Source organism: Glycine soja, chromosome 10, assembly GCF_004193775.1.
Source record: "Glycine soja cultivar W05 chromosome 10, ASM419377v2, whole genome shotgun sequence".
In the NCBI taxonomy this organism is placed as follows: Eukaryota; Viridiplantae; Streptophyta; class Magnoliopsida; order Fabales; family Fabaceae; genus Glycine; species Glycine soja.
This window is the reverse complement of record NC_041011.1, coordinates 44,307,211-44,330,228: the sequence shown is the minus strand read 5'-3', so window position 1 is coordinate 44,330,228 and position 23,018 is coordinate 44,307,211. Positions and strand designations below refer to the sequence as shown.

Genomic DNA, 23,018 nt, shown 5'->3' with positions numbered 1-23,018 from the left:
GGTGGAGGTTAAAAACCAAGGGAACTCGCAGAATCAAGTGTGAATATCATTGAGAAGCATCACGGTACATACATTCCAATGTTCTGCTTGGAATTCTATACGAGCTAGTTTCCTATGACTCTAAAGAGAATGCTATTTTATTCCTTTCAATTGTCACAGTCATAGTAATCTCACCTCAAAAATGGAGGGAAAATCTTTTAACTATCAAATACCAACCATATAACAAAATATATGCCACTTGTTTAAAGTTGCCATAGCTTTTATACCTGACAAAATTGTGAATTATTCCATGATTTAAACTTTTTATGTGTACTCAGCTTCGTTTTTATTTTTTTTCAAGAACTCTTTTGCTGAAAATACTAACCAAGATTTCTTTTAGAAAAAAAATTCTCTAATTCTATTTTTTCTTTAAGGTTTCAAGTATTTATTGACTTTGTTGATAATTATTTTAATTTTTACTGAAAATTTTGATTGATTATCATTAGTTGAGTTTTTTTTCCTCTTATTAATAACATTTTTTCATAAAAAAAACTTAAATTTGAGACTTTATCTAATGAAATTCAAACTTTGTTTTATTCAAATCAACCTAATTGGTATCATAGTTCTCATTTAATTTAGCTGAATATATTTAAAAGCTATGTATTAATAATATTTTAAATAATTAATTGTTTGCTTATATGTGTCAAATATTTTTGCCAATTTTTTTTCTTTTAAACTCCTCCAAAAAGATAAATATTATATAATCAATAAAAAAACTACTTATTTTTAAAAATTTTGAGTAAACAGTTTCTTCTGCCAGTATGTTGCTAGCTGCTATGCTGGTTGGGCAGAATAAAACTTACACCTTTTATACTCTCTTTTTAAACAATATAACCTACCCTTTAAGTTATATATAACTACGTAAGCATAAAAAAATAATTCATTTTTTTATTTTCCTTGTTTCTTTTTCCTTCAAAGAAAGTAAATAGGAAAAGAAAAGTTATAACCAAACTGAAGTGACCCAAAGTATTGCTAGCAAAGTGTCAAAGGCTTTTAAAGATAGGTATAAGTTGATCCTTTATGCACTAAAAGATGCAAAGAAGGAGACAAAAATTACATTGGCCTTTCATTAGTAGAAAAAAAAAATAATCTGTGAATTAATATGTGCCTTCCCTAACTTACAAGACACCTACGGCTCCTTTTTGAAAAGATTGTGTAACTTTTCTTTTCAATTTAGCATAATGGAAACTATCTTCAATAGAAACTATTTTCTTATCTTTAATTTACATAAACTTCATAAATGAAATTTTGCGTGGAGATAAACAAGATATATTAATTTTTAGTCCTACTTTAAAGAAATAATTTATTTAATCATATTTTTCTTAAAAAATATTTTGTTCATATTCAAATAATCACCACTTCTCGCTGGCCTACACGTTCAATGTAAGACATTATAAACGCAAACATTTGGTATGCTATATAATGAACAATTATCTTCTCACTCTAAAAATGCTTTGAATGTGATTATTATTATTATTATTATTATTATATTCATCTTAAATAGCCAATTTCAATTGAAAAAGGTGAAGTTGCTTAGAGTATTTCCACTGAAGTATTGGGGAACAATGATAGCATGCGTTCTGTTTCTGGCAGCAATAATAGGTGCCTTCTTTCCCTTTTGCTTATTTTGCCACCAATATATATATATATATATATATATATATATATATATATAGAAAGAAAGAAAGAAAACAGTTGTTTATAAGGGTCGGAATATGAAATATAAACATTTAATTACTTATTATAATTCGAAGGAATGGAATATGATTAATTAAATAAAAATAATTATAATTTAAATTTAAATTAAATTAAATAAATTTAGTTAAGTGATCACAGTGCTTTATGAAAATAAATATGATTTGATAATGTAAATTTATGATTATGATATTTTTATTATTAAAAAAACACATTCTAAAATGTAAAAATTCAGCGATGGAGAGAGAAACCGATAATTATATCAAAGTAACATCGGTCCCTATTTCAATAGCAAAAACATATTTAAAGAAATCCGACTGTATAGTGTAGTATATACAATATTTTGCCACCCAATTTTGTCGATAATGTTATTGAATATTTACGACTGAAATATTTGGTCGCTAACTATGTAAAAATAAATACAATAAAAAAAATGAGTACCAAAAAAGTGGCAATCCAAATAATTTATAAAGCTAGTATATCACCCCCTTTTTCGTGCATGGAAGTGAGCACAAAAAAAATGAAATCCATAATTATTCTATAATCTTTAAAAAGAGTGGGAATTTAAAATACCTGAAAAAAGTTTGATATAAGTACAAGTTTTAATGGTTAAGATTATATTTCGTTTTTTCTTTATATTATTTGATCCTTTATATAAAAAGAAAAATGTATACAGTAAAAGTGGAAAAATAATTAAGTTTGACCATTTATGTATACGGTGAAAGTAAGATTTTTTTATATAAATAAAATAATATACAAAAGCATTATAATAAGTAATTTGATCTCAATTATATTGACACCACACGTCTAATGTAACATTCATTTGCAACACACTAAAATTCTCTTATATTAGTTCTTAGTTCTTACTAAATATGTTTGCTCTTTTCAAGATTTAGACCAAGCTAACATGTTTGAGGCGTATTGCACATTGATATCTCGATTGAAATACTAATCAATGGTATTTTTTTTTCTCTAGAAATAACATTGTTGCTTATTTTGATTATCACATTTGATGTAGATTGTTGATTTAAATTGAGTTTTGGTGGATGTTAATTGATATTCTCTAAGTAGATTGATGTTTAAGATATCCTGATAAGAATAAGTTGACACTCAAGTTAGTAAATATTTTACTAGGGTGACAATTCATATATTAAATTTTAGCTTATAAAATAATGTTAGTTTATAGAGACTTGAGATACCAACAAGTCGTTGGTCCGAGTGGTATTGGATTCAATTAGGTCTTGAGATTAAGTCTTATAGATGAAAAAAATGTGATTAGGAGAAAAATAATCTTACTAGAGATGGACAACCAAGTTCCTGATGAATATTAGTCATAAACAAAGATATTAAATACTTCGTATCAATAACATGCTAATAAAAAAAAAAGACTTCAAGTGGACTTAATTATCTAATAGAGAACTAAGTTGATCATCTAGAAGGTAATATTACTCTATCGTGATATAATAATTGAATAACTTTGCTTCAAGATAAGATATGATCTATTATTCATAAGTGCATATCACATGTTTAGACATTAACTTTAATCAACACTTATATTTTGGTGACATGTTATATGGATAAACTCAATCTAAAACAATGTTCATTTCATACACATATGTTATGTGGTGAAAGATTAACATCTTTCACTAAACTTAACATTATTGATCATATTTAATTGGTTTGGTACCTACATATTTATACTTGAAGAGGATTGATAGCAACACATTCTCCAATACACTTCTTTTAACACACACTTTATTATTAATTAAGTTTATTAAAAACTATAAAATGAGGATATAAATTAACTAATTTAATAATAAGTGAGACTAAAAAAATATATGGTTTTCAATCAATTATAGACGATAATAGTTAAAAATGTGCTGTTCTTCTAAAAACTTATTGTATTGTTAGATTTTTTTTTTTTTACTTGGAATACGTTTCCTGCATGTTAAACAAATGGAGTATATGTTATCTTTTAAAATGTGTCATTTCTTCTTACAAACTAGTAAATTATGATTGCTTTAATATTAAAATCAATTAAAATAATTGTTGAACCCAAAAATAACATTTAAAAGTGTAGCAATGAACTCAATTAAAGAAATTTAAAAATATTTCAATTCTTTTTATAATATGTTATACATATGGGTGTGTATAGACATAAAAAAAAGTATGGGGCCAGTGCTATAACAACTAAATTTACCTATGTACTTATAAATATTTTTATTAATATCTTTTTAAGTCTAATATACAGTACCATTATCAATATATATATATATATTATTTATCATGTACCGATACGCATGTTGTCCACTATCTTACTATTCATTTATTTTATGTAAAAGTGAATCGGCCAGTTTATATATATATATTTTGTCACTAAATAGTATCCATATCCTTGAGCACCGTACCCATTAGAGCAAGATTGTGGGATATAACACAAATTCTTTTGTCAAAAAGCCAATCTCGTGTGATTAATGTTTTTAAATATGCAAAAATCATTTTCACACGTCTTTATTAATTTGCCCATATCTACATTGATTTTCTATACTAAGTAAACTTGACGATAAAATCAAATATTCAAATAAATATCTTTGTCAAAGAAAACTATCCTCTTTCTAGATTTTCCGCTTATAACATTAATCGGTGCTATTCCAATGTTAACATAGTAATCCCATCACATAGGTTGCTTTGCTGAAGAGGGACAGAGAATTGAATCAATCCCCATGAATTATACACAATCCGACAGCAAAAAGAGTCTTTTCTAGACTAAATCTTTATAGGATCAAGCAAGAGAAAATTTGAAAATGCGTATCAAATGCTGTTTTATGAAGAAGCCGTCCATTATAGCTAGGCTGCTGCTGCCATTTCATAAAATATTATATAAATCATCAAGAATGTGCTATAAACGATGAATCATTATTATAATGCAAAACGGTATACAGTCACTTGGTTGTGCTTATAATTAATTAGTAAAGTGTTGTTAATTATTGGCTAATACAAGGGATGCCGTAGCCAGATCAGTTCATAGGTTAGCATACTTTTATGATTTATGAAGGTGAAACAAAACGAGGGAAGAAGGAAACAACTTAATTCCAAATGTATCAACCATGTTTTGACTCTAGAATTTTTTTATATCAATTTTCGTTTTTTTTTCTGAATAATAAGTTGGTATAACAGAGAGGCATGTTGGGACTTCAAACAAAGATCCACTTAGAGAATTATTGTACAACCTTAAACTACAAGCATCTAATTACAATTACTCAACTAATCCTTAGATGTCAAAGAATCTTCTTAGAAACAAAAATGGGACAGTTTTGTTTCTCCAATTCGAACCTTTTATATAAGAGGTTTAATATTTTCAATTTAGATCTTTCTTGATTATAAATCTTATTTTATGGGTGAACGATTTCTAACAAAGGTTGCATGGGTTCTATAAAAGAATTTTCATTGAATAGAAATTTTATTATTATTATTTTAATATATGCAGTAAAAATAACTACGAGAATGTCCGACCCATATATTTTTAAAACAGAAAATAGAGTACGTGATGTGATATTTTATAATTACAATAAATATATATCAACCAAAATAAAACTTGGAAACAAACGAGCAACCCTTAATTAGTAAAAGAATCTATTTATTGGTATAGCTTGAAAAAGTCATATTATACCTAATCTTAAGTTGTAACTATTTTTTTTTACTTTTAATATTTTATAAATGTAAATTATTGAAAGATTTTTACTTGTCAATCATGTTTTATCTACCTACAAAATTTAAATTCAAAATTTTATTTAAGAAATCTGAAGTCAATTTCAATTATACCAACACTATTAGTTAGGAGGGATCACTTTTATCAAATGTCAATTATTTGAACTATTTCGTACAATATGATCATTTTATTTAATTTTCTTGAATTTCTTTATTTTATCGTCATAAATTTATTGCACAACGCATCCCAACGGCCAAAAGGTTCTTTAGATACCAAGATATTGCCACCAGTCGTTATGGATACTTTAAATCTTACAAATATGATCTATAAATCATTACAAAGGAAGAAAAGTAAAGATAAAGAGAATTGAAAAGCATGACCCCACTAATTGTATTCTTTTTAGGGGTCATTAATGCTCAAAAGCATTCAAAATGTTGATACTTTTCAAAGGCAGTGCAACCTTTGTTCTTTGCTTTGAATATTGCAGTTCTTTGTCACCCAAAACGACCCATAACACCTCAAACTTTTGAGGCAAGGGAGATAGTGGCATATGAGATTGGCATGGAGACAAAGTTTCCACACCTTGAGCTTTTGCAGTCTTTAGGAAAGAAAGAGAAAAAACAATAAAGTTTGAATGGCTGTGTTCCCTTTATGCGTAGAAGGCCACCCTCTTTTCAGTTCTCTCTTCTTTCTATTACTACAAGTGAATTTTTTGCATGAAAGTAAGGGATTTCTCGGATCTAGAACTCCCAATAATCAGTGTATAATTGTGGACAACTCTCTCAGACACATTCATAGCATCATCTGTGCAGTGACCTTGGATCCTTCAACTAGCTGGGGTCAAACAAAGATGGATCCATTAGATCATTAGTGGGGGGAATGTTGTGTAGGAATGATCTATCTTCTAAAGGCTAAGAGACATCACAGATGACCAGTCAAAAAGGAATGTTGCCATTCAACTTAACGAGAATGGCTAGAAAAAAGATAAAGATTATATGAAACTGCTTACAAAGATTTTTTTTTTTTTTGAGGTCCTTCCTTATTTTAGGCTTACAAGGATAGAAAAAACAAAGTAGGGGCTTCTGGAAAACAGAGTTACCTAACAAGGATTCCATTTTCCTCTCTTCATTTTTTTTTTAATTTCTCATCATGCTAAATATATCAAGCAACATATAATTTTCATAATATAGTTTTGGCAACTTATATACTCAATGCTTTAGGTTGCTAAATATAGTTTTGGCAACAAAGTCTGTTCCATACAAAATACAGCATTCTAGTATTCATCAAAGCCACAAAAAGGAATAAACAACGTCAGGTAAGAGCATCATACACAGGCCCATGTATAATAAAGATACAATATTTTGCATGGATTTTAGTTATTCACACATTTGGGTCCTTCCCAAACCTCATAAGCACATGTGTTGCCAGCATTGATCCCCTGCGAGTCATTTCTGCTATTCTACCAAGCAGTGGCAGCTTCACCGTTTCTCTATTTGAAATTGGTTTTTTCTCCCACCTATTAGTCATATAGGATTGGAGGAATTATTATTTCGTACACTGTTTATTTAAAGAATAGAAGAAATATTTACTTTTTGAAACACAGACGAAATATTTGCCTGGGCCGTAAGGATTTATTTTTCTTAGGTTATAGAAAGAACAATATTTTTTTGGTGAGAATAGAAAGAACAATATATTGACTTTAGTATCTAGGGACCAAAATGATCTATCATTTAGTTTAGTGAAATCTATTACATAGTCCCCTTACTATCACTAAATTTGGAAATTTAGGTTTACAAATTATAAAGCAGATTCTTTGACACGAACGACCTCAGTAAAATCCTTGACAATGATACTTGTTGATAAATCAAATTAGATATTGCCTTCTACTTAGAGTGAAGATGCGTTTATAAATCTAATCCTTTTCTAATTTATAATTATCAAGTACTAAGCTGTAAATTCATCAAGTTCATATTAAAAATCAAAGAATAACCTGACATAATCCTTACATATTAAAGCCCAAGATTGCTTTATATTGTTGTAACAAGCACAAAATCATAATCGCTTCTAGAGTTACTTGAAATCACCAGTAATCAGTTTATATGGAAAAACATGCTGACTCTCTTCATGCAATCATGCACACATGCAAATGCAAGTATACGTACTAGCATGCAGTTAGGGGTGGAAATGAGCCGAGCAGCTTGACAAGGGTCTTTGACTCGGCCTATGTAAGGCTCGGCTCAGCTCAGCTAGTTTACTATAAAGGTCAAGCTCAAGCTTTTTAAAAAGTCTTTTTAGATAAAAAGGTCAAACCCAAACTATAAAAAAAGCTTGTTAAGCTTGACAAGCCGGTCTCTTTAACTAACAATAATAATAATAACTTTATTTTATCAAATCTTATCTTATACAGATTTTATTTCGTCCAGATTTTATTTCATCCAATCTTATCTTATTTTGTCCAGATTTTATTTTATTTCGTTTATGGGCTTGGACTTAAAATAGATTTGTAAGTTTTGGGGCTGAGGACCTAATCCATACATTTTTTAATATTATGCTCTTTTTATTTTCTTTTGATATACTTTGTGTTTTAACGACTTGAATTCAATATGATTTTATTTATCAATTATTTTTGGATTTGTATATTACTTATACGAAATTTTATAAGCTTCTTTTTTTAGTTAGTATTTTACTAAGTTTTAAAATAATTAATTAATCAAAAACTTCTTTAAGCAAGTTTTTAAATAGGCTCGTTGACCAAGCCAGACTTTTATATAAGCCGAGCCGAACCTTTAAAAAAAACCTATGACAGGTAATGAGCCAAACTCAAGCCTTACGTATTCAACTCAAGTCGAGCTCAAGGCCTTATGGTGGTATGAGTTGTTTCGTTATGACTAAGTAAATAGATGTGCAAGATTGTGTATAAAACAATGTTGAATTCAACAGTCACTCCATAAGTATTCTCTTCAGTGGCAAAAATATGACACTCAGACAATATAGGATTAATTACCTTTTTTTCAGTACTATTAAAAGTACAGAGTAAAAAATAATCCTAAAATGTCAAATTGAGTATTTTTATTTTTATTTTTATTTTTATGGAAAGCAGAAAACAGTGTGTTCAGGAGATTAATGCATACCAGTCCTCATGGCGAACAACTTTACCCTCCTCAATATACAACTTGATAAGCGATACCATATTTATATCCTTCCCCAAGAATTTGTAGTATTGCTTATTGTCAATTAATATCTGTATGCAACATTCATCAATTTGGATCTTCCAGTAAGAGATCAAGCAAGCACTTGAACCTTTTTAGCAGAACAAAAAACTGAAGCGCTAAATTCTACATTAAGTGATACCAGATTTACTAACCTCTCCTTTTCCTGGTGAAACCATATTTTCTTTGATACTATATTCCACAATCTTTGACTCCTTAAATACCTGAGGTATATGGAAACAAATAGAAGTTGGAAATTAGCTAGATATTAAGAAGAAAAAGTGAAGAATGAGACCTGAAATAAGATAATGTTATAGATTATTAAATAAGCCATATAGTAATAACTAATCTACTTCTAATATTAAAAAAAATTCCATTCTAAAGAAAATAAAAACGGCACTCCTTACTGTTAAATTATTCACATGCTTAATAATCCACTAACATGATACAAGCTTAAGGCTTTTTCCTCTGTTACTTCAAAACTTGGTGACATTATAGTCACTGAAAGAGGGTTAATACCAGAATTCTATTATGCAACAATTTATATATAATGCTCTCTTTCAATGAGTACAAAAAAGATCAAATAAAAGCTTGAATGGACTCTGATTCAATGCCGAGTTTATTCAAGCAGGGCCTAATGTTTTTGTTACATGTCAGGACTTTCAGGCCACTACTATTCCTCAGGGAAGATTAGTATTCTATTTAGATGCAGTGCAGAATCCAAAGCAAGAATAAAAATGGAGTAATGTAAAACCTTGGGAAGAGTATAGAACGCTGATTTGATCTGTTTCACCCTGCATTACGTATATATGTATGCATGAATTAAAATCATGTGTGGGAAAAACAAAAGAAATAAGAAAACAAAAATACATGCATACCCGTGTGCACACATAAGTGGATCCTCATATGAAGCATGTGCGGCATAGATTTCAAAGTCGCGAGACGTTGCACACGATCCATACCTTAAATTGAAATTGAAATTGAAATTGAAAATACAACACCAATCAATCAATATGAATGAATACAACAGTTGTTCAGCCAAAGCAGAGAGAATTCATGAATGTGTTTAAAAAAAAGGAAGTAGTAAAAATAAAATGGTTACAGATGCAGAATGTGAGGAATTATGTGATCAGCGTAAAGCTTGTTTGCGGCGGAATCGAATGATTCTTTGTAAGTCCTCTCCGTGGCTTCAAAATTCAAATCAGAGCTGTTAAGTTAGGATGAAGAATGCATTTAGCAGCAATGATTAGGTTAAAAATTTATTACCAGCAGAATGAGAAGCCATTGCTGCAAAAAATTGTTCGAAAGCGTAACAGAATTGTTGACGAAGTGTTGGGCGGTGTATAGCATTCGTGGCGCTTTACCCATCAACGTGGCCATATGCTTCCCTCTCCCCATTATTATTTTTATTAAAGTAAAATCAATTCAATATAATCTATGATTAACTTGAAAAATATGCTGACAAGTATGGATTATCCTTGGTATAGGATTAACAAATGGAAACGAATGATTAGTATAGGAAAATTTTATCAGTATTTTTTTCATGATTTTCAATGTAAAATATTAAAATTGAAAAATTAATTTATAGATATTATACATGTTAAAAAATAAAAACTATATATAAGGATATTACAATTTAAAATTTACAGTATAAGGATATTACAATTTACAATTTCCAATATAAGGATATTACAATTTACAATTTTAAAAATTGAAGAAATAATAAATAACTTTAATAAAAAAAATTACAAAATATTTGTAAAACAAATGTATCTCTCATGACTTGTTTTCAAAGACTAATTTTAATTTTGTAAGTAAATTCCTGCAATTCACAACAACAAACAATGGGAAAACATTGAATAGACTAGATGGTAAATAAATCAAACCAAAGCTATCAAACGTTGGCAGATAAATATTTAACTAATTTGTAAAAACATTTCTATTTGTATTGTTATGGGATAAAATATGTTGATTCCTCTCAAATTTGAAAAGTTTGTCTTGAGTCCCTTTCTTTAAAAAATTTGGTAATTTTTTTGTCTCTTCAAAATACTTTAGATAACACTTTATAAAAGGATAAAAAATAATTTAGAGAGATATTAAGATTAAAATTGAACATTTCAAAATTAGAGGATTAAAAAGGAACAAATTTTTTAGAAGGATTAAAAATAAACTTTTAAAATTTTAGAGAGACTAAAAATATATTTTATCCTATTGTTATTTTTATGTGTTCATATCATTTATCTTTACTATTCATGAAGGATTTTTTTTTCCAAAAAAGTAGAAGCTTGAATAGTAACTTCATCATCGTCATTGATGACTTTACCACTATGAGTTAACCTTAGTTTTGTATTTGTTTACTGCAAAACTATTCATTAGAAAGGTCACAAGGTAATAAAATTTCCACATTTTCTAATTTTAAAGGAAGGTCGTTCATGTCCACGACAAAGAATGTAATACACAAAAACATGATTTTCCACACTTTGTATTGTTTATTTGTCATGATTACGAGCAACCTTCCTTTGAAATTAGAAAATGTAGAATTTTTCTACTTTCGATCTTTTGAATGAAATGTTTGGTGAAAACAATACACAACCAGAAAACTAAGATTAATTTGATAGCAGTAAATTCATCAATAACAAAGATAAAGTCACTATTCAAATTGTTATTTGTTGGAAAAATCACCTTCACAATGAAGATAAAAAAATGTGAAAACACACAAATAACAATAGAAATAACAAAAGACATAGAATTATTGTAGTTTTTCCTATATCCACAAAAACATTTCTAACAAGTATTAATTATCTCAAATTACATTTTAAGTTTAACAAACTTAAAAAAAGCCTCCTCATTACAAGTTACCCTCTCTCACTTAAAATAGTGACCCACCATCCCTAGGTTAGGTGGCCTCTTCTCTCTTTAGATGACACATTTATATAGTGAATGTCTATGATTTTCTTTGTAAATAAGACTGAACATACTTTAATTATATTTTAATTTGATGATGAAGAAGAACTATATATTACATCTAATAAATATTTTATTTAACAATAATATTATTATATATTATATCTAAAGAATATAATAAATAATTTCATTTAATGTTTATATAAATACTACTTTAATAACATTAAATATATATACATATAATTAATAACATTGAATAATATTATAATTTCATTTAATGTATTTAATTCAAATGCATTAAATTATATATATATATATATATATATATATATATATATATAACAATATAGCATCAAATACATATATATCATTCATTGAATAATATTACGGAGTATTAATTATATATTTACTAGCATTTAATAAATAAAATAAATGACATTTAATGTTTATATAAATACTACTATATTAAATAAAATTATATGTACTATATATATTTAATTTATTTAATATGAATGCATTAAATTTTATATTTAATATTATTATTATATCTAATGAATATAACAAACGATTTCATTTAATGTTTATATAAACATTATTCTCTCCATCTCAAAATAAAATATTTTCTATTTGACCCAAACCAAAAATTATAATAAATATTACCTTCTCCCAAAACAACAAAAAAATTATCTCAAAATAAATGTTATATTTGACTTTTATGTAACATTAATTGTTCTTTTCCACCAATATTTCTAATAAATGTTACTTTTTGATTTTTGAATTTAATATTAATATTATTATTTTTCATTTATTAATAAGATTATTTTTGTAAAAGTAATATTTTTTTTTCATTTATTTATTAGTTTTTCTTAATTTGTATATATAAGTAAAAACACAAGTATTAGGGTTGTGTGTGTGTAAACTGATATTTTTATATAGTAGTAATATTATTTATTATATTTATCAAATATAATTTATGGTTTTTTTTATCATATTATCAAATATTATTTTATTAAATACAATACAGTTATTTAATTTAATAAATTTAATGATAATATATGCATATCAAATTTACATTATAAATGAATCTATATATAACATACTTTTAAATAAAATATAATCATAAAAAAAATTCCATACTTTTAAGGGATTTGCTAGCATACTCGTATTTGTTCTACATATTTATTCTTTAGTTAGAGTACATTAGAAAGTTATATCTTAGATGAAATATGTTAACAAGTTACCACCTTATGTATGTATTTTAAAATAATTTCTATTCATAACTTACTCAGAATTCGTACTTTAAACAACTAAACATATTTCTTCATATCACAAATTGACTTCAAATTCATTCAATTATATATAATATATTAAAAATATTTCAAAATATATTATAATATTTCTCTTCAATACAAATCTTGCATAGAGATAATCTCCTTTCCTCTCCTTTATTAGCCGTCAAATATTAGCTCCCTAAAAACCATACTTAAACAACCTATAATGTATAATGTGTTAGTTTCTATAAAAAAGAATAGAAAGAAAACATTTTTTTTAAATCCTCTGACATTCTCTCTCCCTTTTTTGTCCATATATTTTTTTTAACATTCCCATAATTTTGGAAGATGTTAAAATTCCAACCCAGGGGAGGACAGCAGATTTTATTTTATTTTGCCAACATGTCTTTATTTCTTCCATTTTGTTTCTATTCCATCCCTTCCTTACATCCCAATGTACCATATATAGCATGCAAAAATTAAAAATGGAAATAACAAAAGAATTACAAAATAATGTTTGAAATTTGATGGTAGAGTATTACACACCAAATCCCGTGTTTACATATAATCACAAAAACTTGTACACGTGGTTCAAAAAATCAATGCTCCAATAAACGGAGATTCTACTAGCAGACATACATTTGCTTTGAAGACTAAACATCTCACGCAACAAATCAAGTGAACTATGCACAAAATGTACGGAAGCAGAGTAATTCACCATCTTATCACACTTGTGGCAGTACCCAAAAGACAAAAAATGATAACACTCCTTTTCAGCCCCCAAATACAACCTGGTGAATTATAACAAGTGAGAAAAGAAACAAATCCACAACAAAGGAATTAACCACTAAATAGTAAATAGTAAATAGTAAATAGTAACATGCACAAATTAAAAGACGCTTACCTTATAAGCAATTATTATACCTCAAAAAATTCACCCAACATTCGGTCTAGATCTTCTGCTGAGTATTTGATGTACTTCTGAGGATTCTTTCCGCTCTCCACTAGAGGCCTGTAACACAAATATGCACTCATTGCAAGACCGCAAGGCATAAAAAATGCAAACACATCAAAATATGAATTGTTAAATAGTGAAACAGTAACTAGATAAAACTGTAAGATGGGTTAATTTGCCAATAAGAAAGTCGAAGAAGGAAACACTAACAACTAAATGATTTTCATATAACCAACAACAACAACAACAACGCCTTATCCCACTAGGTGGGGTCGGCTACATGGATCAACTTCCGCCATAATGTTCTATCAAGTACCATACTTCTATCCAAACCATTAACTTCTATCAAGTACCATACTTCCGCCATAATGTCATATAACCGCCGAGATATATTTCAAAATAAATTATAATTAACCTCCCTATAAATTGCATCCTAAACACTTTCAGTGCACAAAGTTTAAAGACTTGCATTATAAACTACTCATGTTTGATGAACATACTTTAACTCCCTTGATAGAAATGACATAATAACGTTGGAAATGAACCAAAATGAGAACAAACCCAAATCGTTTGACAAATGATCTATAGGCAGGCAACAAGACTTCAGCAACTGCAAGCCTAAGAGACTCTCGCAACTCAGTGTCAGGAACTGTCCATTGAGATTGTTTCTGATGGAGTTCCTCAAACATAATATTGAATGACTTAAACCTGACAACACAATACACATTGATGCGTGAAAAGAAGTGCAGAAAATACTCTCCCTAAACAAAAAACTCCATAAAAAAGCAACTGAAAGGCTACCTGTCTTTAACAATTGCTCTTGAAGCACCGCTACTGCTTCCGGTTCCACCATCACCACCAGCAGTACCACTCCCACCACCAGATGAAGTAAGGCCCTGAATAGATAGGCACTGAAGAATCTGCCAAGGAAAAGAATCAAAATTAAAAATAAAAAAAAAAAGACAATTTTAACAAATATTAATGTTGGAAGAAATAGAGCAATCACATGCAACCAAACATCAGGATATTTTAAACCAATCTACTCAGATGCCTTTATCATTAATAACAAAATATCCAAGTGACATCTAAGCTGCAAGACAACAGTCAGCAAAGTTACTAGAACAACACCTTTGCCCAAGCATTTCTTTTGTATTGATTTGCATGCTGCTGCACAATCCTCCTATGTCGTTGTACCCAATCATCCCCCAGTAAATCCTTGGCTTCAGACCTAAAATAGAAGAGGATTAGGAGGAAAAGGGACTTTTTTTTTTTAAGTGAGGAGGAAAACTGATTTTGAACCATCAAAATATGCAATAAAATGATGATTCAAAGAAAATAGTAACCAAAACATGTCAAAGACATACCTCCGAACCGATCTGACAATATAATGAATATTGTTCATGAGAAAAAGATGTGTCAACGCAAGGTCTTTATACTGCTTTGATTTCCCATCTAAATTGGTTTGCAAAGCTTGCATTATTCGCACTGTCACAGATGCTAGCTGTGAAGAATCCTCACCACCCTCAAATTCCTGAAAAAGTTGCTTCAAGGTGGATTGGTAGCTGCAAAGTTTAAATAATTCTGATCAGATCATATATGTGAAGATCGGATCTGTGATGAAGATCCTGAATAAATTTACACAACACATTGGAGAAGAGTACACAAGCTTAAGCATTATCCTTCTTAAATAGGGAAGGAAATCCGAATTTTAAGAAATAATTTCTATAGAATATAAAAAATATAACAGAATCATGGGATTGCACAACGTATCAACAGGATGGTTCAGTAAAAATCTGACATAATGCACTAAAAAGTCCATGAGCAGAAAACCGCGGAACTGTAAAATAAATTTTTAAAAAACAATATAAAAAATAATGACTAACATTTTTGTCATCAGTGAACACAGCAAAAAATGCTAGAAATAATTGATGGTATGGCTACAAAATTGGGATCAGATGACAACATAGCTGAACTTACTCAAATAAAAACTTCACATAGTTAATTACATAGCTTGTTAGAGGATGGACAGTTCCATCTGTTACTGCAGTCTTCGTAGCATCTTTCTCAACTGCCTCTTCAAAATCTCCAAAGGTCTCCTGGGCTGTTTGTGCAAGGCGTTTTGTCAAACTAGTTGCAGCTTCTCTTATTGCAGAGCAAGCTTTGCCTTTAAAAAGAGTTTCAATCTGCAAATTGTCAGGTAAAATAGTTTATTGCATGATTTTAACACCACCACAATATGCCTAGCACTTGTTTTATGTACAAAACAACCACCCAAACCTATTCTGTACCATGAAGGTCAAATATACCACATCTAGTGTGGTGACTAATATAAACCTCTATCAGTTAGAGGTTGAAAGTAAGAGCTATGGCAGATGACACTAATGAGAGAATCATGATGCTTTAATTGACATAAATTAGCCTCTAGACATGAGCTGGAGCACCAATCAGAGACTTTTTATATTTACTAAATGTTTTTTTCTCATGAATGTTATAAATAGTGAAAGTATCAATATTATAGTTCAAAACTTGAGTTCTGGATAAAATCTATGTATATGTGAAAGACCAAAATTAAAGTCCCCTTTCATGGTAGTCCCAAGTTATAGAAGACATCCATAAAAATGTTAAAACATAAGACAGAGTGCAAGGCTGAAGTATAGGAGTTCAGTGATCATGACAAATTTCATGATTGCCATGACATGAAAGTTTAAAGTACACACACACAAAAAAAAGGCACAGGCACTTGAGATTTTACAATGGAATATTCTTTCTTAAAAAACAATAAATAATTATATTAGGGGCCTTTTACTAGTCTCATAGACAACTGAAAAGGAAACTACAGATAAGTTAGTAATCCAATTGAAATGTCACTGGCATGTATAGCCCCTAACCTGTTATGATAAATAAGGAGAGTTATGACTGGCTACAGGATACGAAATAAAACATTACAAATTGACCTCATAAGATTTATGAAACCAGTACACCAAAGACATAGCAGCAAGATTCATGATTTTGCATGTCAAAAGCCATACCTCTGAATGAAGTTCTTGCATTATTTCATACATGTCCAAAAGTACAAATAATTTTTCCGGGGATCTCTTGCTTTTGGCAATTGCTTCTCCAAAACTGAGTAGCATAGAGACACTGTTTGTAGTCACCTCAGCGAAGCACTGTTCACTGAGTGAATCAAAGCCTTCAAATATCTGATCACAAACTTTCCTCTCACCAGCAAACAACAATTTCACCTGTTCGTGTATAATTACATATTTGAAAGATATTAAAAAATAATGAAGACAAAAAACACAGCACCAATCCTACAATCATCTTCATCTTACTGCTATACGCATGAAATGAATCCAGTTTCCAATTTTGGCTTCCAAAATCTCCCACTGCAGCTTTTGAACATCATCTTTGTTGAGTTTCTCCACTCCAAGTTTTTGGAGGCTCTCTTCCAATACATGAGAACGGGCATCCCTAAATAATAATGATGGTGATAATCATAATGATATTATACTATTATAGTAGTAATATTAATCATTGTCGGAAATGTATATTAAGTACATTTATGCATTATACCTAGGGGTGTCAAAATCATGTTGTTTATTAAGCCACTGCAATGTTTCTCTAATGCAGTCTAATTAATTTTCAAGCTCCACATGCTCTCAGCATGAATTAGACTGGGTTAGAACAGGTTAGGGGTAGCAATGCAGCACCCTGTTCAGGACCTAGGAACGATTTTCTTACCAACCACAAGACCATAACTTCTAGTCTGCAAACTCAAAAAATCTAGAATCCAAGCATAAGACAAGCCATCATTTTTCCCAGGGATCAGTATCTAGAAGACACCACCCACAGTCCCCCACATAGACTAATAAATGAATCAATCCAATAAAATAAACAGCCTCCAAATTAATTCATAAGAACCTTAATCTACTGCTGTACAGATTGAGGCCCTAATATTATCAAGCAATTTCTTAAGATAAAAGTTCTGTTTTACGTTGAGATGGCTTCCATTTCATTCTTCCAAAAAAGCAGCCTACAAAATTAGAACTAGCAATAAAGGACGGCATATGTGTCTAAGATATACCAGCACCACTAGAAAAGAAAAAAGCTTGCCTCCCCATATTTACATTAGAACCCCTGACAGTCAATGATGATGTGTAACAGAAACAGACCAAGGTTGGGATCTAAAAACAGAAAATCTTAGGGGGTGTTTGGTTTGGTTGTTTTCTGTTTTCATTTTCATTGGAAATAGAAAATGGTGATGAAAATGTGTTTGATTGGATTTCTGTTTTCATTTTCAGTGAAAATATTTTTCCAAACGAACCAAAAACTGGAAACAATAAAATCTCGTTTTCAGTTGAAGTCAGGAACCTCATTTTGGGTAAAATGAAAACGCGGTGGCAAAGAATGTAATTTTAAACAAATCTAAAAATACATTTCCTTTTGAAAACGCATTTTCAGTGTTTTTATTTCTTGAAAGCAGAAAACAAGAAGTCAAACCAAATATGTTTTTAGAATTCTAATCTTTTGAAAATGAAAACAGTTTTCAGAAAATGAAAAATGCAAACTAAACACACCCTTAGAGATTGTTGTAATGATTGGCGGGAAACTAACCAGAATAATGACAACATAATGTTGAAACTGATCACGTGACAGAATTTTTTAACTGCAAGCTAATTATTGACCCAGCAAACTAGAAGCTAGAAACATAAGAAGACAATGGACTACGAATGATTTCATATCCCTAACAGGCCTATATAAATTAATCATTTGGAATCAATCCCCAATTGACACTTCCTTAATTCACAAGCATTTCTTAAATAGTTTCCTTCCTATACTTTTAACTTAAACATCCTTGAATGTGGTAATGTTCTAAATGGTAAGATTTTAATTTTCATGCTCAGTACAATTTTTCAAATATAGACGTCTACTACAAGGCAATGTAAACTTTTCCTTCTGTAACATAACAGACAACTAAACAACAACCATTACCTGTATATTTTGAGTAACGGTTGTTGGTGGCCAGCTTCAACCATTTGCTGAGCTAAATCATGTAGCAGTGGCAAAAATCTTGGCGGTATAAGAGCGGGAGGTGTGTATACAACAGCCTCAGCATTATTGTTGTGAGACTCAGAATGGTGATTCTTGCCACTAGGATCACCCTCATGGCCAGGTGATGAAGGTCGCATTGAGTTTGGAAGGCAGTCAAAGAGGCGCTCAGGTTCCACAGGTTTGCTGTAAGCACACATAATAAAAGAAAATATCATGATAACATAAATAAAATTTTCTCAAAGCAAGAGGAAGAAAAGAATCACATGTATACTAAATAGCCATACTTCATAGGCAAATTTCCATAGATGCCTCAAGGAAACCATATCCTTTTATCAGGAAAATCATATTCCTAAATAATTTGAGGATATTACAATAATAAATAGCATCAAGGAAACCGCCGTGCAACTAACATCTAAGAACCACAGACAACATCAACACTCAACACACTTAAAAATGCATTGGACTTACAAAAGTTGTTGTTTTATTTAACATCATACGTAAATAAACCAAAAACAATAAGAAACACCCAGTAATGTTAGATATTAGCAGCAAGCAGTTGGAGGAACCAACTATTACACAGGTAATTGAACTGGTTTAGCATTAGTGATCGGTTTATCTGATGAAACATCATTTTCCTGACAATCTGACACAGCCATCAATGATTATTGAGTTCATGTATGCAAATAAATTTTTCACCAGACAAGCCAAAAGATGAACATTAAGAACAAAAATATATACCTGTAAGATAATAATAACTGCCTAAACTCATCTTCTAGCTTCGAAATAGCCTTAGCTAGCAAATTATTAGCATGCACGACAATGCCATCACTACTCTTGAAACCCTTCTTACTACCAAAAAACTGAATGTTGCTTCTCAACTTATCAATTGCTTCAAGATAGTTTTCCAAGTCTTCATGTGGCCCTTTAAGTATTTTTGCCTCTGCCTGTATAATAGATCAATGCAAACATAAAACAATGCAAATGAGATATATGTACCACATATCTTTTAAAAAGGAGGAGAAAAGTCCTGAAATTGTCATCTTGTAAATCAATTTTTTTTTAAGTACGAGCATACGAAATTTTTTCTCTTCCCAACTTTATCAAAGTTCAGCCCAACAGAAAGCACTTCAAAACAATAAAAAAAGATAGGAAAAGAAGACATGACTTGGAGGAGAAAAGAAAACAACAACTACAACAATAAAAGCCTTATTCTACTAGGTAAGGTTAGCAACATATAGCATATGAAGTCATTTGGCTCAATTAAAGACCAAATCTCCAGAGATATTATTATTCAGCATGAGATCCCCCTAACAACCTTCTCCATTGTCCTTCTTGGTCTCTCTGTCCCCTTCTCCTTTGTCACAGGACTAAATACCATTCAATGTACTCTCCCCACCAGTGCCTCTAATGGCTTGCTTTGTAAGTGTTCAAATTACCTTAACATATTTTCTGTCATCTTTTCCTCAAACCATGCCACACCAATATCTCCTCATGCTGTCATACACAATCATTTTATATCATGTCCTTTCTTTTGTGGTCATGCATCCATCTTAAAATTCTCATTAACATTACTCCCACCTTTTTCTCATGTTGTCCCTTTAAAGTCCAACATTCACTATCACAGAGTATACTCAGAAGTATAACAATACAATAAACCTTATCTTGGAACTTGATAGGTACTTTGTGATCCCAAATAATCTTGAACATCTTTTTCCTTTTTAGTCATCCTGTCGCATCCTGTGGGTGACATCTCATTAGTTTCCCCGTCATATTTATCTCAGATATTTAAACTTAGAAACTTGTGGTCTACATCCTCTCCCATTTTTACATCCAAGTCATATTTGTCATCTCTTGCTAAAACTTTAATGTGTATACTCTGTGCTATTCCTACTTAAGCGAAAACTCTTTGATTCCAAAGTTTGTCTCCAAAGCTTGAGAGTAAATTCAACTGCTTCTCTAGATTCCTTAATCACAATTATATCATCCACAGAAAGTATGCAACTAGTGATAATCTAGAGTTTGTCTCCAAAGCTCAAGTTTAAATTTAACTGCTTCTCTACATTCTTTAATCACAACTATATCATCCACAGAAAGCATGCAACTAGGGATAATCTAGAGTTTGTCTCCAAAGCTCAAGTTTAAATTTAACTGCTTCACTACATTCTTTAATCACAACTATATCATCCACAAAAAGCAAGCAATTAGGGATACTCTTTTGTATGTCACTAGTAAGCACACACATCTATGACAAGAGTAAACAAGTAAGGACTTAAGGGCACTTGATGTAATCCTATTCCTGCAGTTAAGTCCTTAGTGTTCTTTCTTGGAGGTCTTTCACCAGTAGTCACCACATCATACATGTCCTGTAGCCTGGATATAAGTCATGTGAGCACCTTTCTTTTCCAAAGTATTCCAGAACACCTTTCTTTTGCTGCTCCAGATACCTAGCAATTTACTGATAAAAAAAAAGATTCCTAACAATTTTGTAGTTGTTCAAGGCATGTTCTTGGACATTTTGTTGAGAATTGTGTGTGAGCTTCTGGTTCAACTTCAACACATCTTGTCTTTCATCTTTTTTTGAATGATTTCAATAACATTGTATTAAAGCAAAAACAAAATTTGCAATAACATCATAATGCACAGATCAGTTAAGTTGACCAAATGAGACAAGGGTCAGACCTTCAGGTTTGCAATTGACCAAAGCAAACATTTGCAACAAGCATGTCCTCCACTAGATTATAGAAACAAAGCTAAAATGAATATAAGTCGCATTGCAACAACAAAAACATACAAGTGACAAGCAGAAATGAGTCATGCAATCCTTTTCTAAATAAAAAGATAAATACTTTAACCTGAATTTAGTAACACATTCACGGTGACAGAGAATCTGATATTGTAATTTCAATTCATCAATTCAACAAAGAGCAACTTAATTTAAATAATAAAAAATAAGACACATTATGAGAAACGGATCACGGTAGCACCAAAACAAAACCAACCTGACGATATTGATCGAAGTGAGCCAATATAACCTCCGCAGCCTTCAAAGTCCTATCAATATTCTCATGAGCCTTCCTAATAGAGTGAGTTCTAATCTGCATACACAAATGGAAAAGATCCAACTTTTAACAACCCTTCAGATCCCCAATTCAAAAACGAACAACCCCCTCCAAAACAAATCCCCATTGCACCCAAGTCAAAGAAAAGTCAACTCATTTCCCAAAACCCCATTTTGAAGCCAAAAAAAGCAAACTCGCTCCCAAAATCTCGCCCATTTAATGGGCAAGAAGAAAAAGGGTACCTGAGTTGGACGCATGGCGGTTTCGAGGGCGGAGAGACGGTGGTCGAAGGAACCGAGAATGGTGACGACGTTGTCTGTGATGGTTTCACTCTTCTGCAGACACTCTCTCATCATCGCCGCTTTTTCACTCAGCAAATCAACACCTCCCACTGCAATTCCCATCTTCTTTCTTTCTTTCTTTCTTGTTGTTTTTGTTTAAGTTCAATCTTCTGAGAAAACCATAACCTAAAGAAAGTGAAAGAAGAAATCAGAGGCTATTGCTGGTAGAGTCTTTTTTTTCAACAATCGGTAGAAGCTGTGAAGGTGATGTTAGGGATGGTCCCACACTTTTCTGGTCTTTCCACTGTTGTCACGGATTATTTTTCTACGAATAAAAAAAAAACACTCAATTAGCTGTGTTTTTAAGATTCATATGTTTGGACTTGGTTGGTTGTAGATGAAATAGTTGTTGCATTATTATTTTGTTTCCCATGCTTTTTGAATTGTTTTATACCATAATCTTACTCCTTCAAGTCTTCAACAACAATTTTGTTGTTCTTAACAAAAAAGAAATTGTTTTATGTGTAAAATAGGCTCCCCTTTTCCACATGGAATCAATAAGTATACATTTGTTTCAGTGATAACTCATAATGTTCCACATCGCATTTTCATTGTCATTTTTGAAATTTAACTAACAAAATAACGAGCTTGTCATTAGAGACTGTTTTTTAAAGTAGTAATAATAATTACAAGTATGAGTGAAAATGATTTTCCGTTTAAAAAAATTTAGTATTCTTATTTTGTAATATGTTCTTTTAAATAAGGTAAAAATATTTTTTAAAATAATTCAATGGATCTACACTTGTAGTACATAAATTAATAAGTTTAAGTCTTTAAATAAACT

The 23,018-nt window shown here is 30.3% G+C and overlaps 1 protein-coding gene and 1 pseudogene across 3 annotated transcripts; both read right to left on the bottom strand.

Annotated features, from left to right (window-relative positions):
• Nucleotides 1-6,602: 6,602 nt before the first annotated feature.
• LOC114370521 lies at nt 6,603-10,052 on the bottom strand (annotated as a pseudogene). Its single transcript, XR_003657845.1, has 7 exons — nt 9,919-10,052; nt 9,755-9,839; nt 9,531-9,614; nt 9,407-9,446; nt 8,808-8,876; nt 8,575-8,684; nt 6,603-6,959 (listed from the first exon to the last, which is right to left on the bottom strand). The product of XR_003657845.1 is annotated as an uncharacterized LOC114370521 (transcript).
• Nucleotides 10,053-13,293: 3,241 nt separating this feature from the next.
• On the bottom strand, nt 13,294-22,494 carry LOC114372060 (exocyst complex component EXO70A1-like). 2 transcript variants are annotated; one of them, XM_028329450.1, is made up of 13 exons: nt 22,136-22,494; nt 21,834-21,929; nt 19,573-19,778; nt 18,775-19,017; nt 17,115-17,253; nt 16,812-17,024; nt 15,760-15,965; nt 15,147-15,344; nt 14,911-15,010; nt 14,584-14,702; nt 14,344-14,490; nt 13,752-13,839; nt 13,294-13,618 (listed from the first exon to the last, which is right to left on the bottom strand). In XM_028329450.1, the coding sequence occupies exons 1-13, from the start codon at nt 22,295-22,297 to the stop codon at nt 13,601-13,603; spliced, it is 1,935 nt and encodes a 644-aa protein (XP_028185251.1). In that variant the 5' UTR covers nt 22,298-22,494; the 3' UTR covers nt 13,294-13,600. The 2 variants fall into 2 exon arrangements, with proteins under 2 accessions (XP_028185251.1, XP_028185252.1); XM_028329451.1 differs by having other exon boundaries at nt 13,732-13,839; nt 22,136-22,493.
• Between the last annotated feature and the right edge of the window lie 524 nt (nt 22,495-23,018).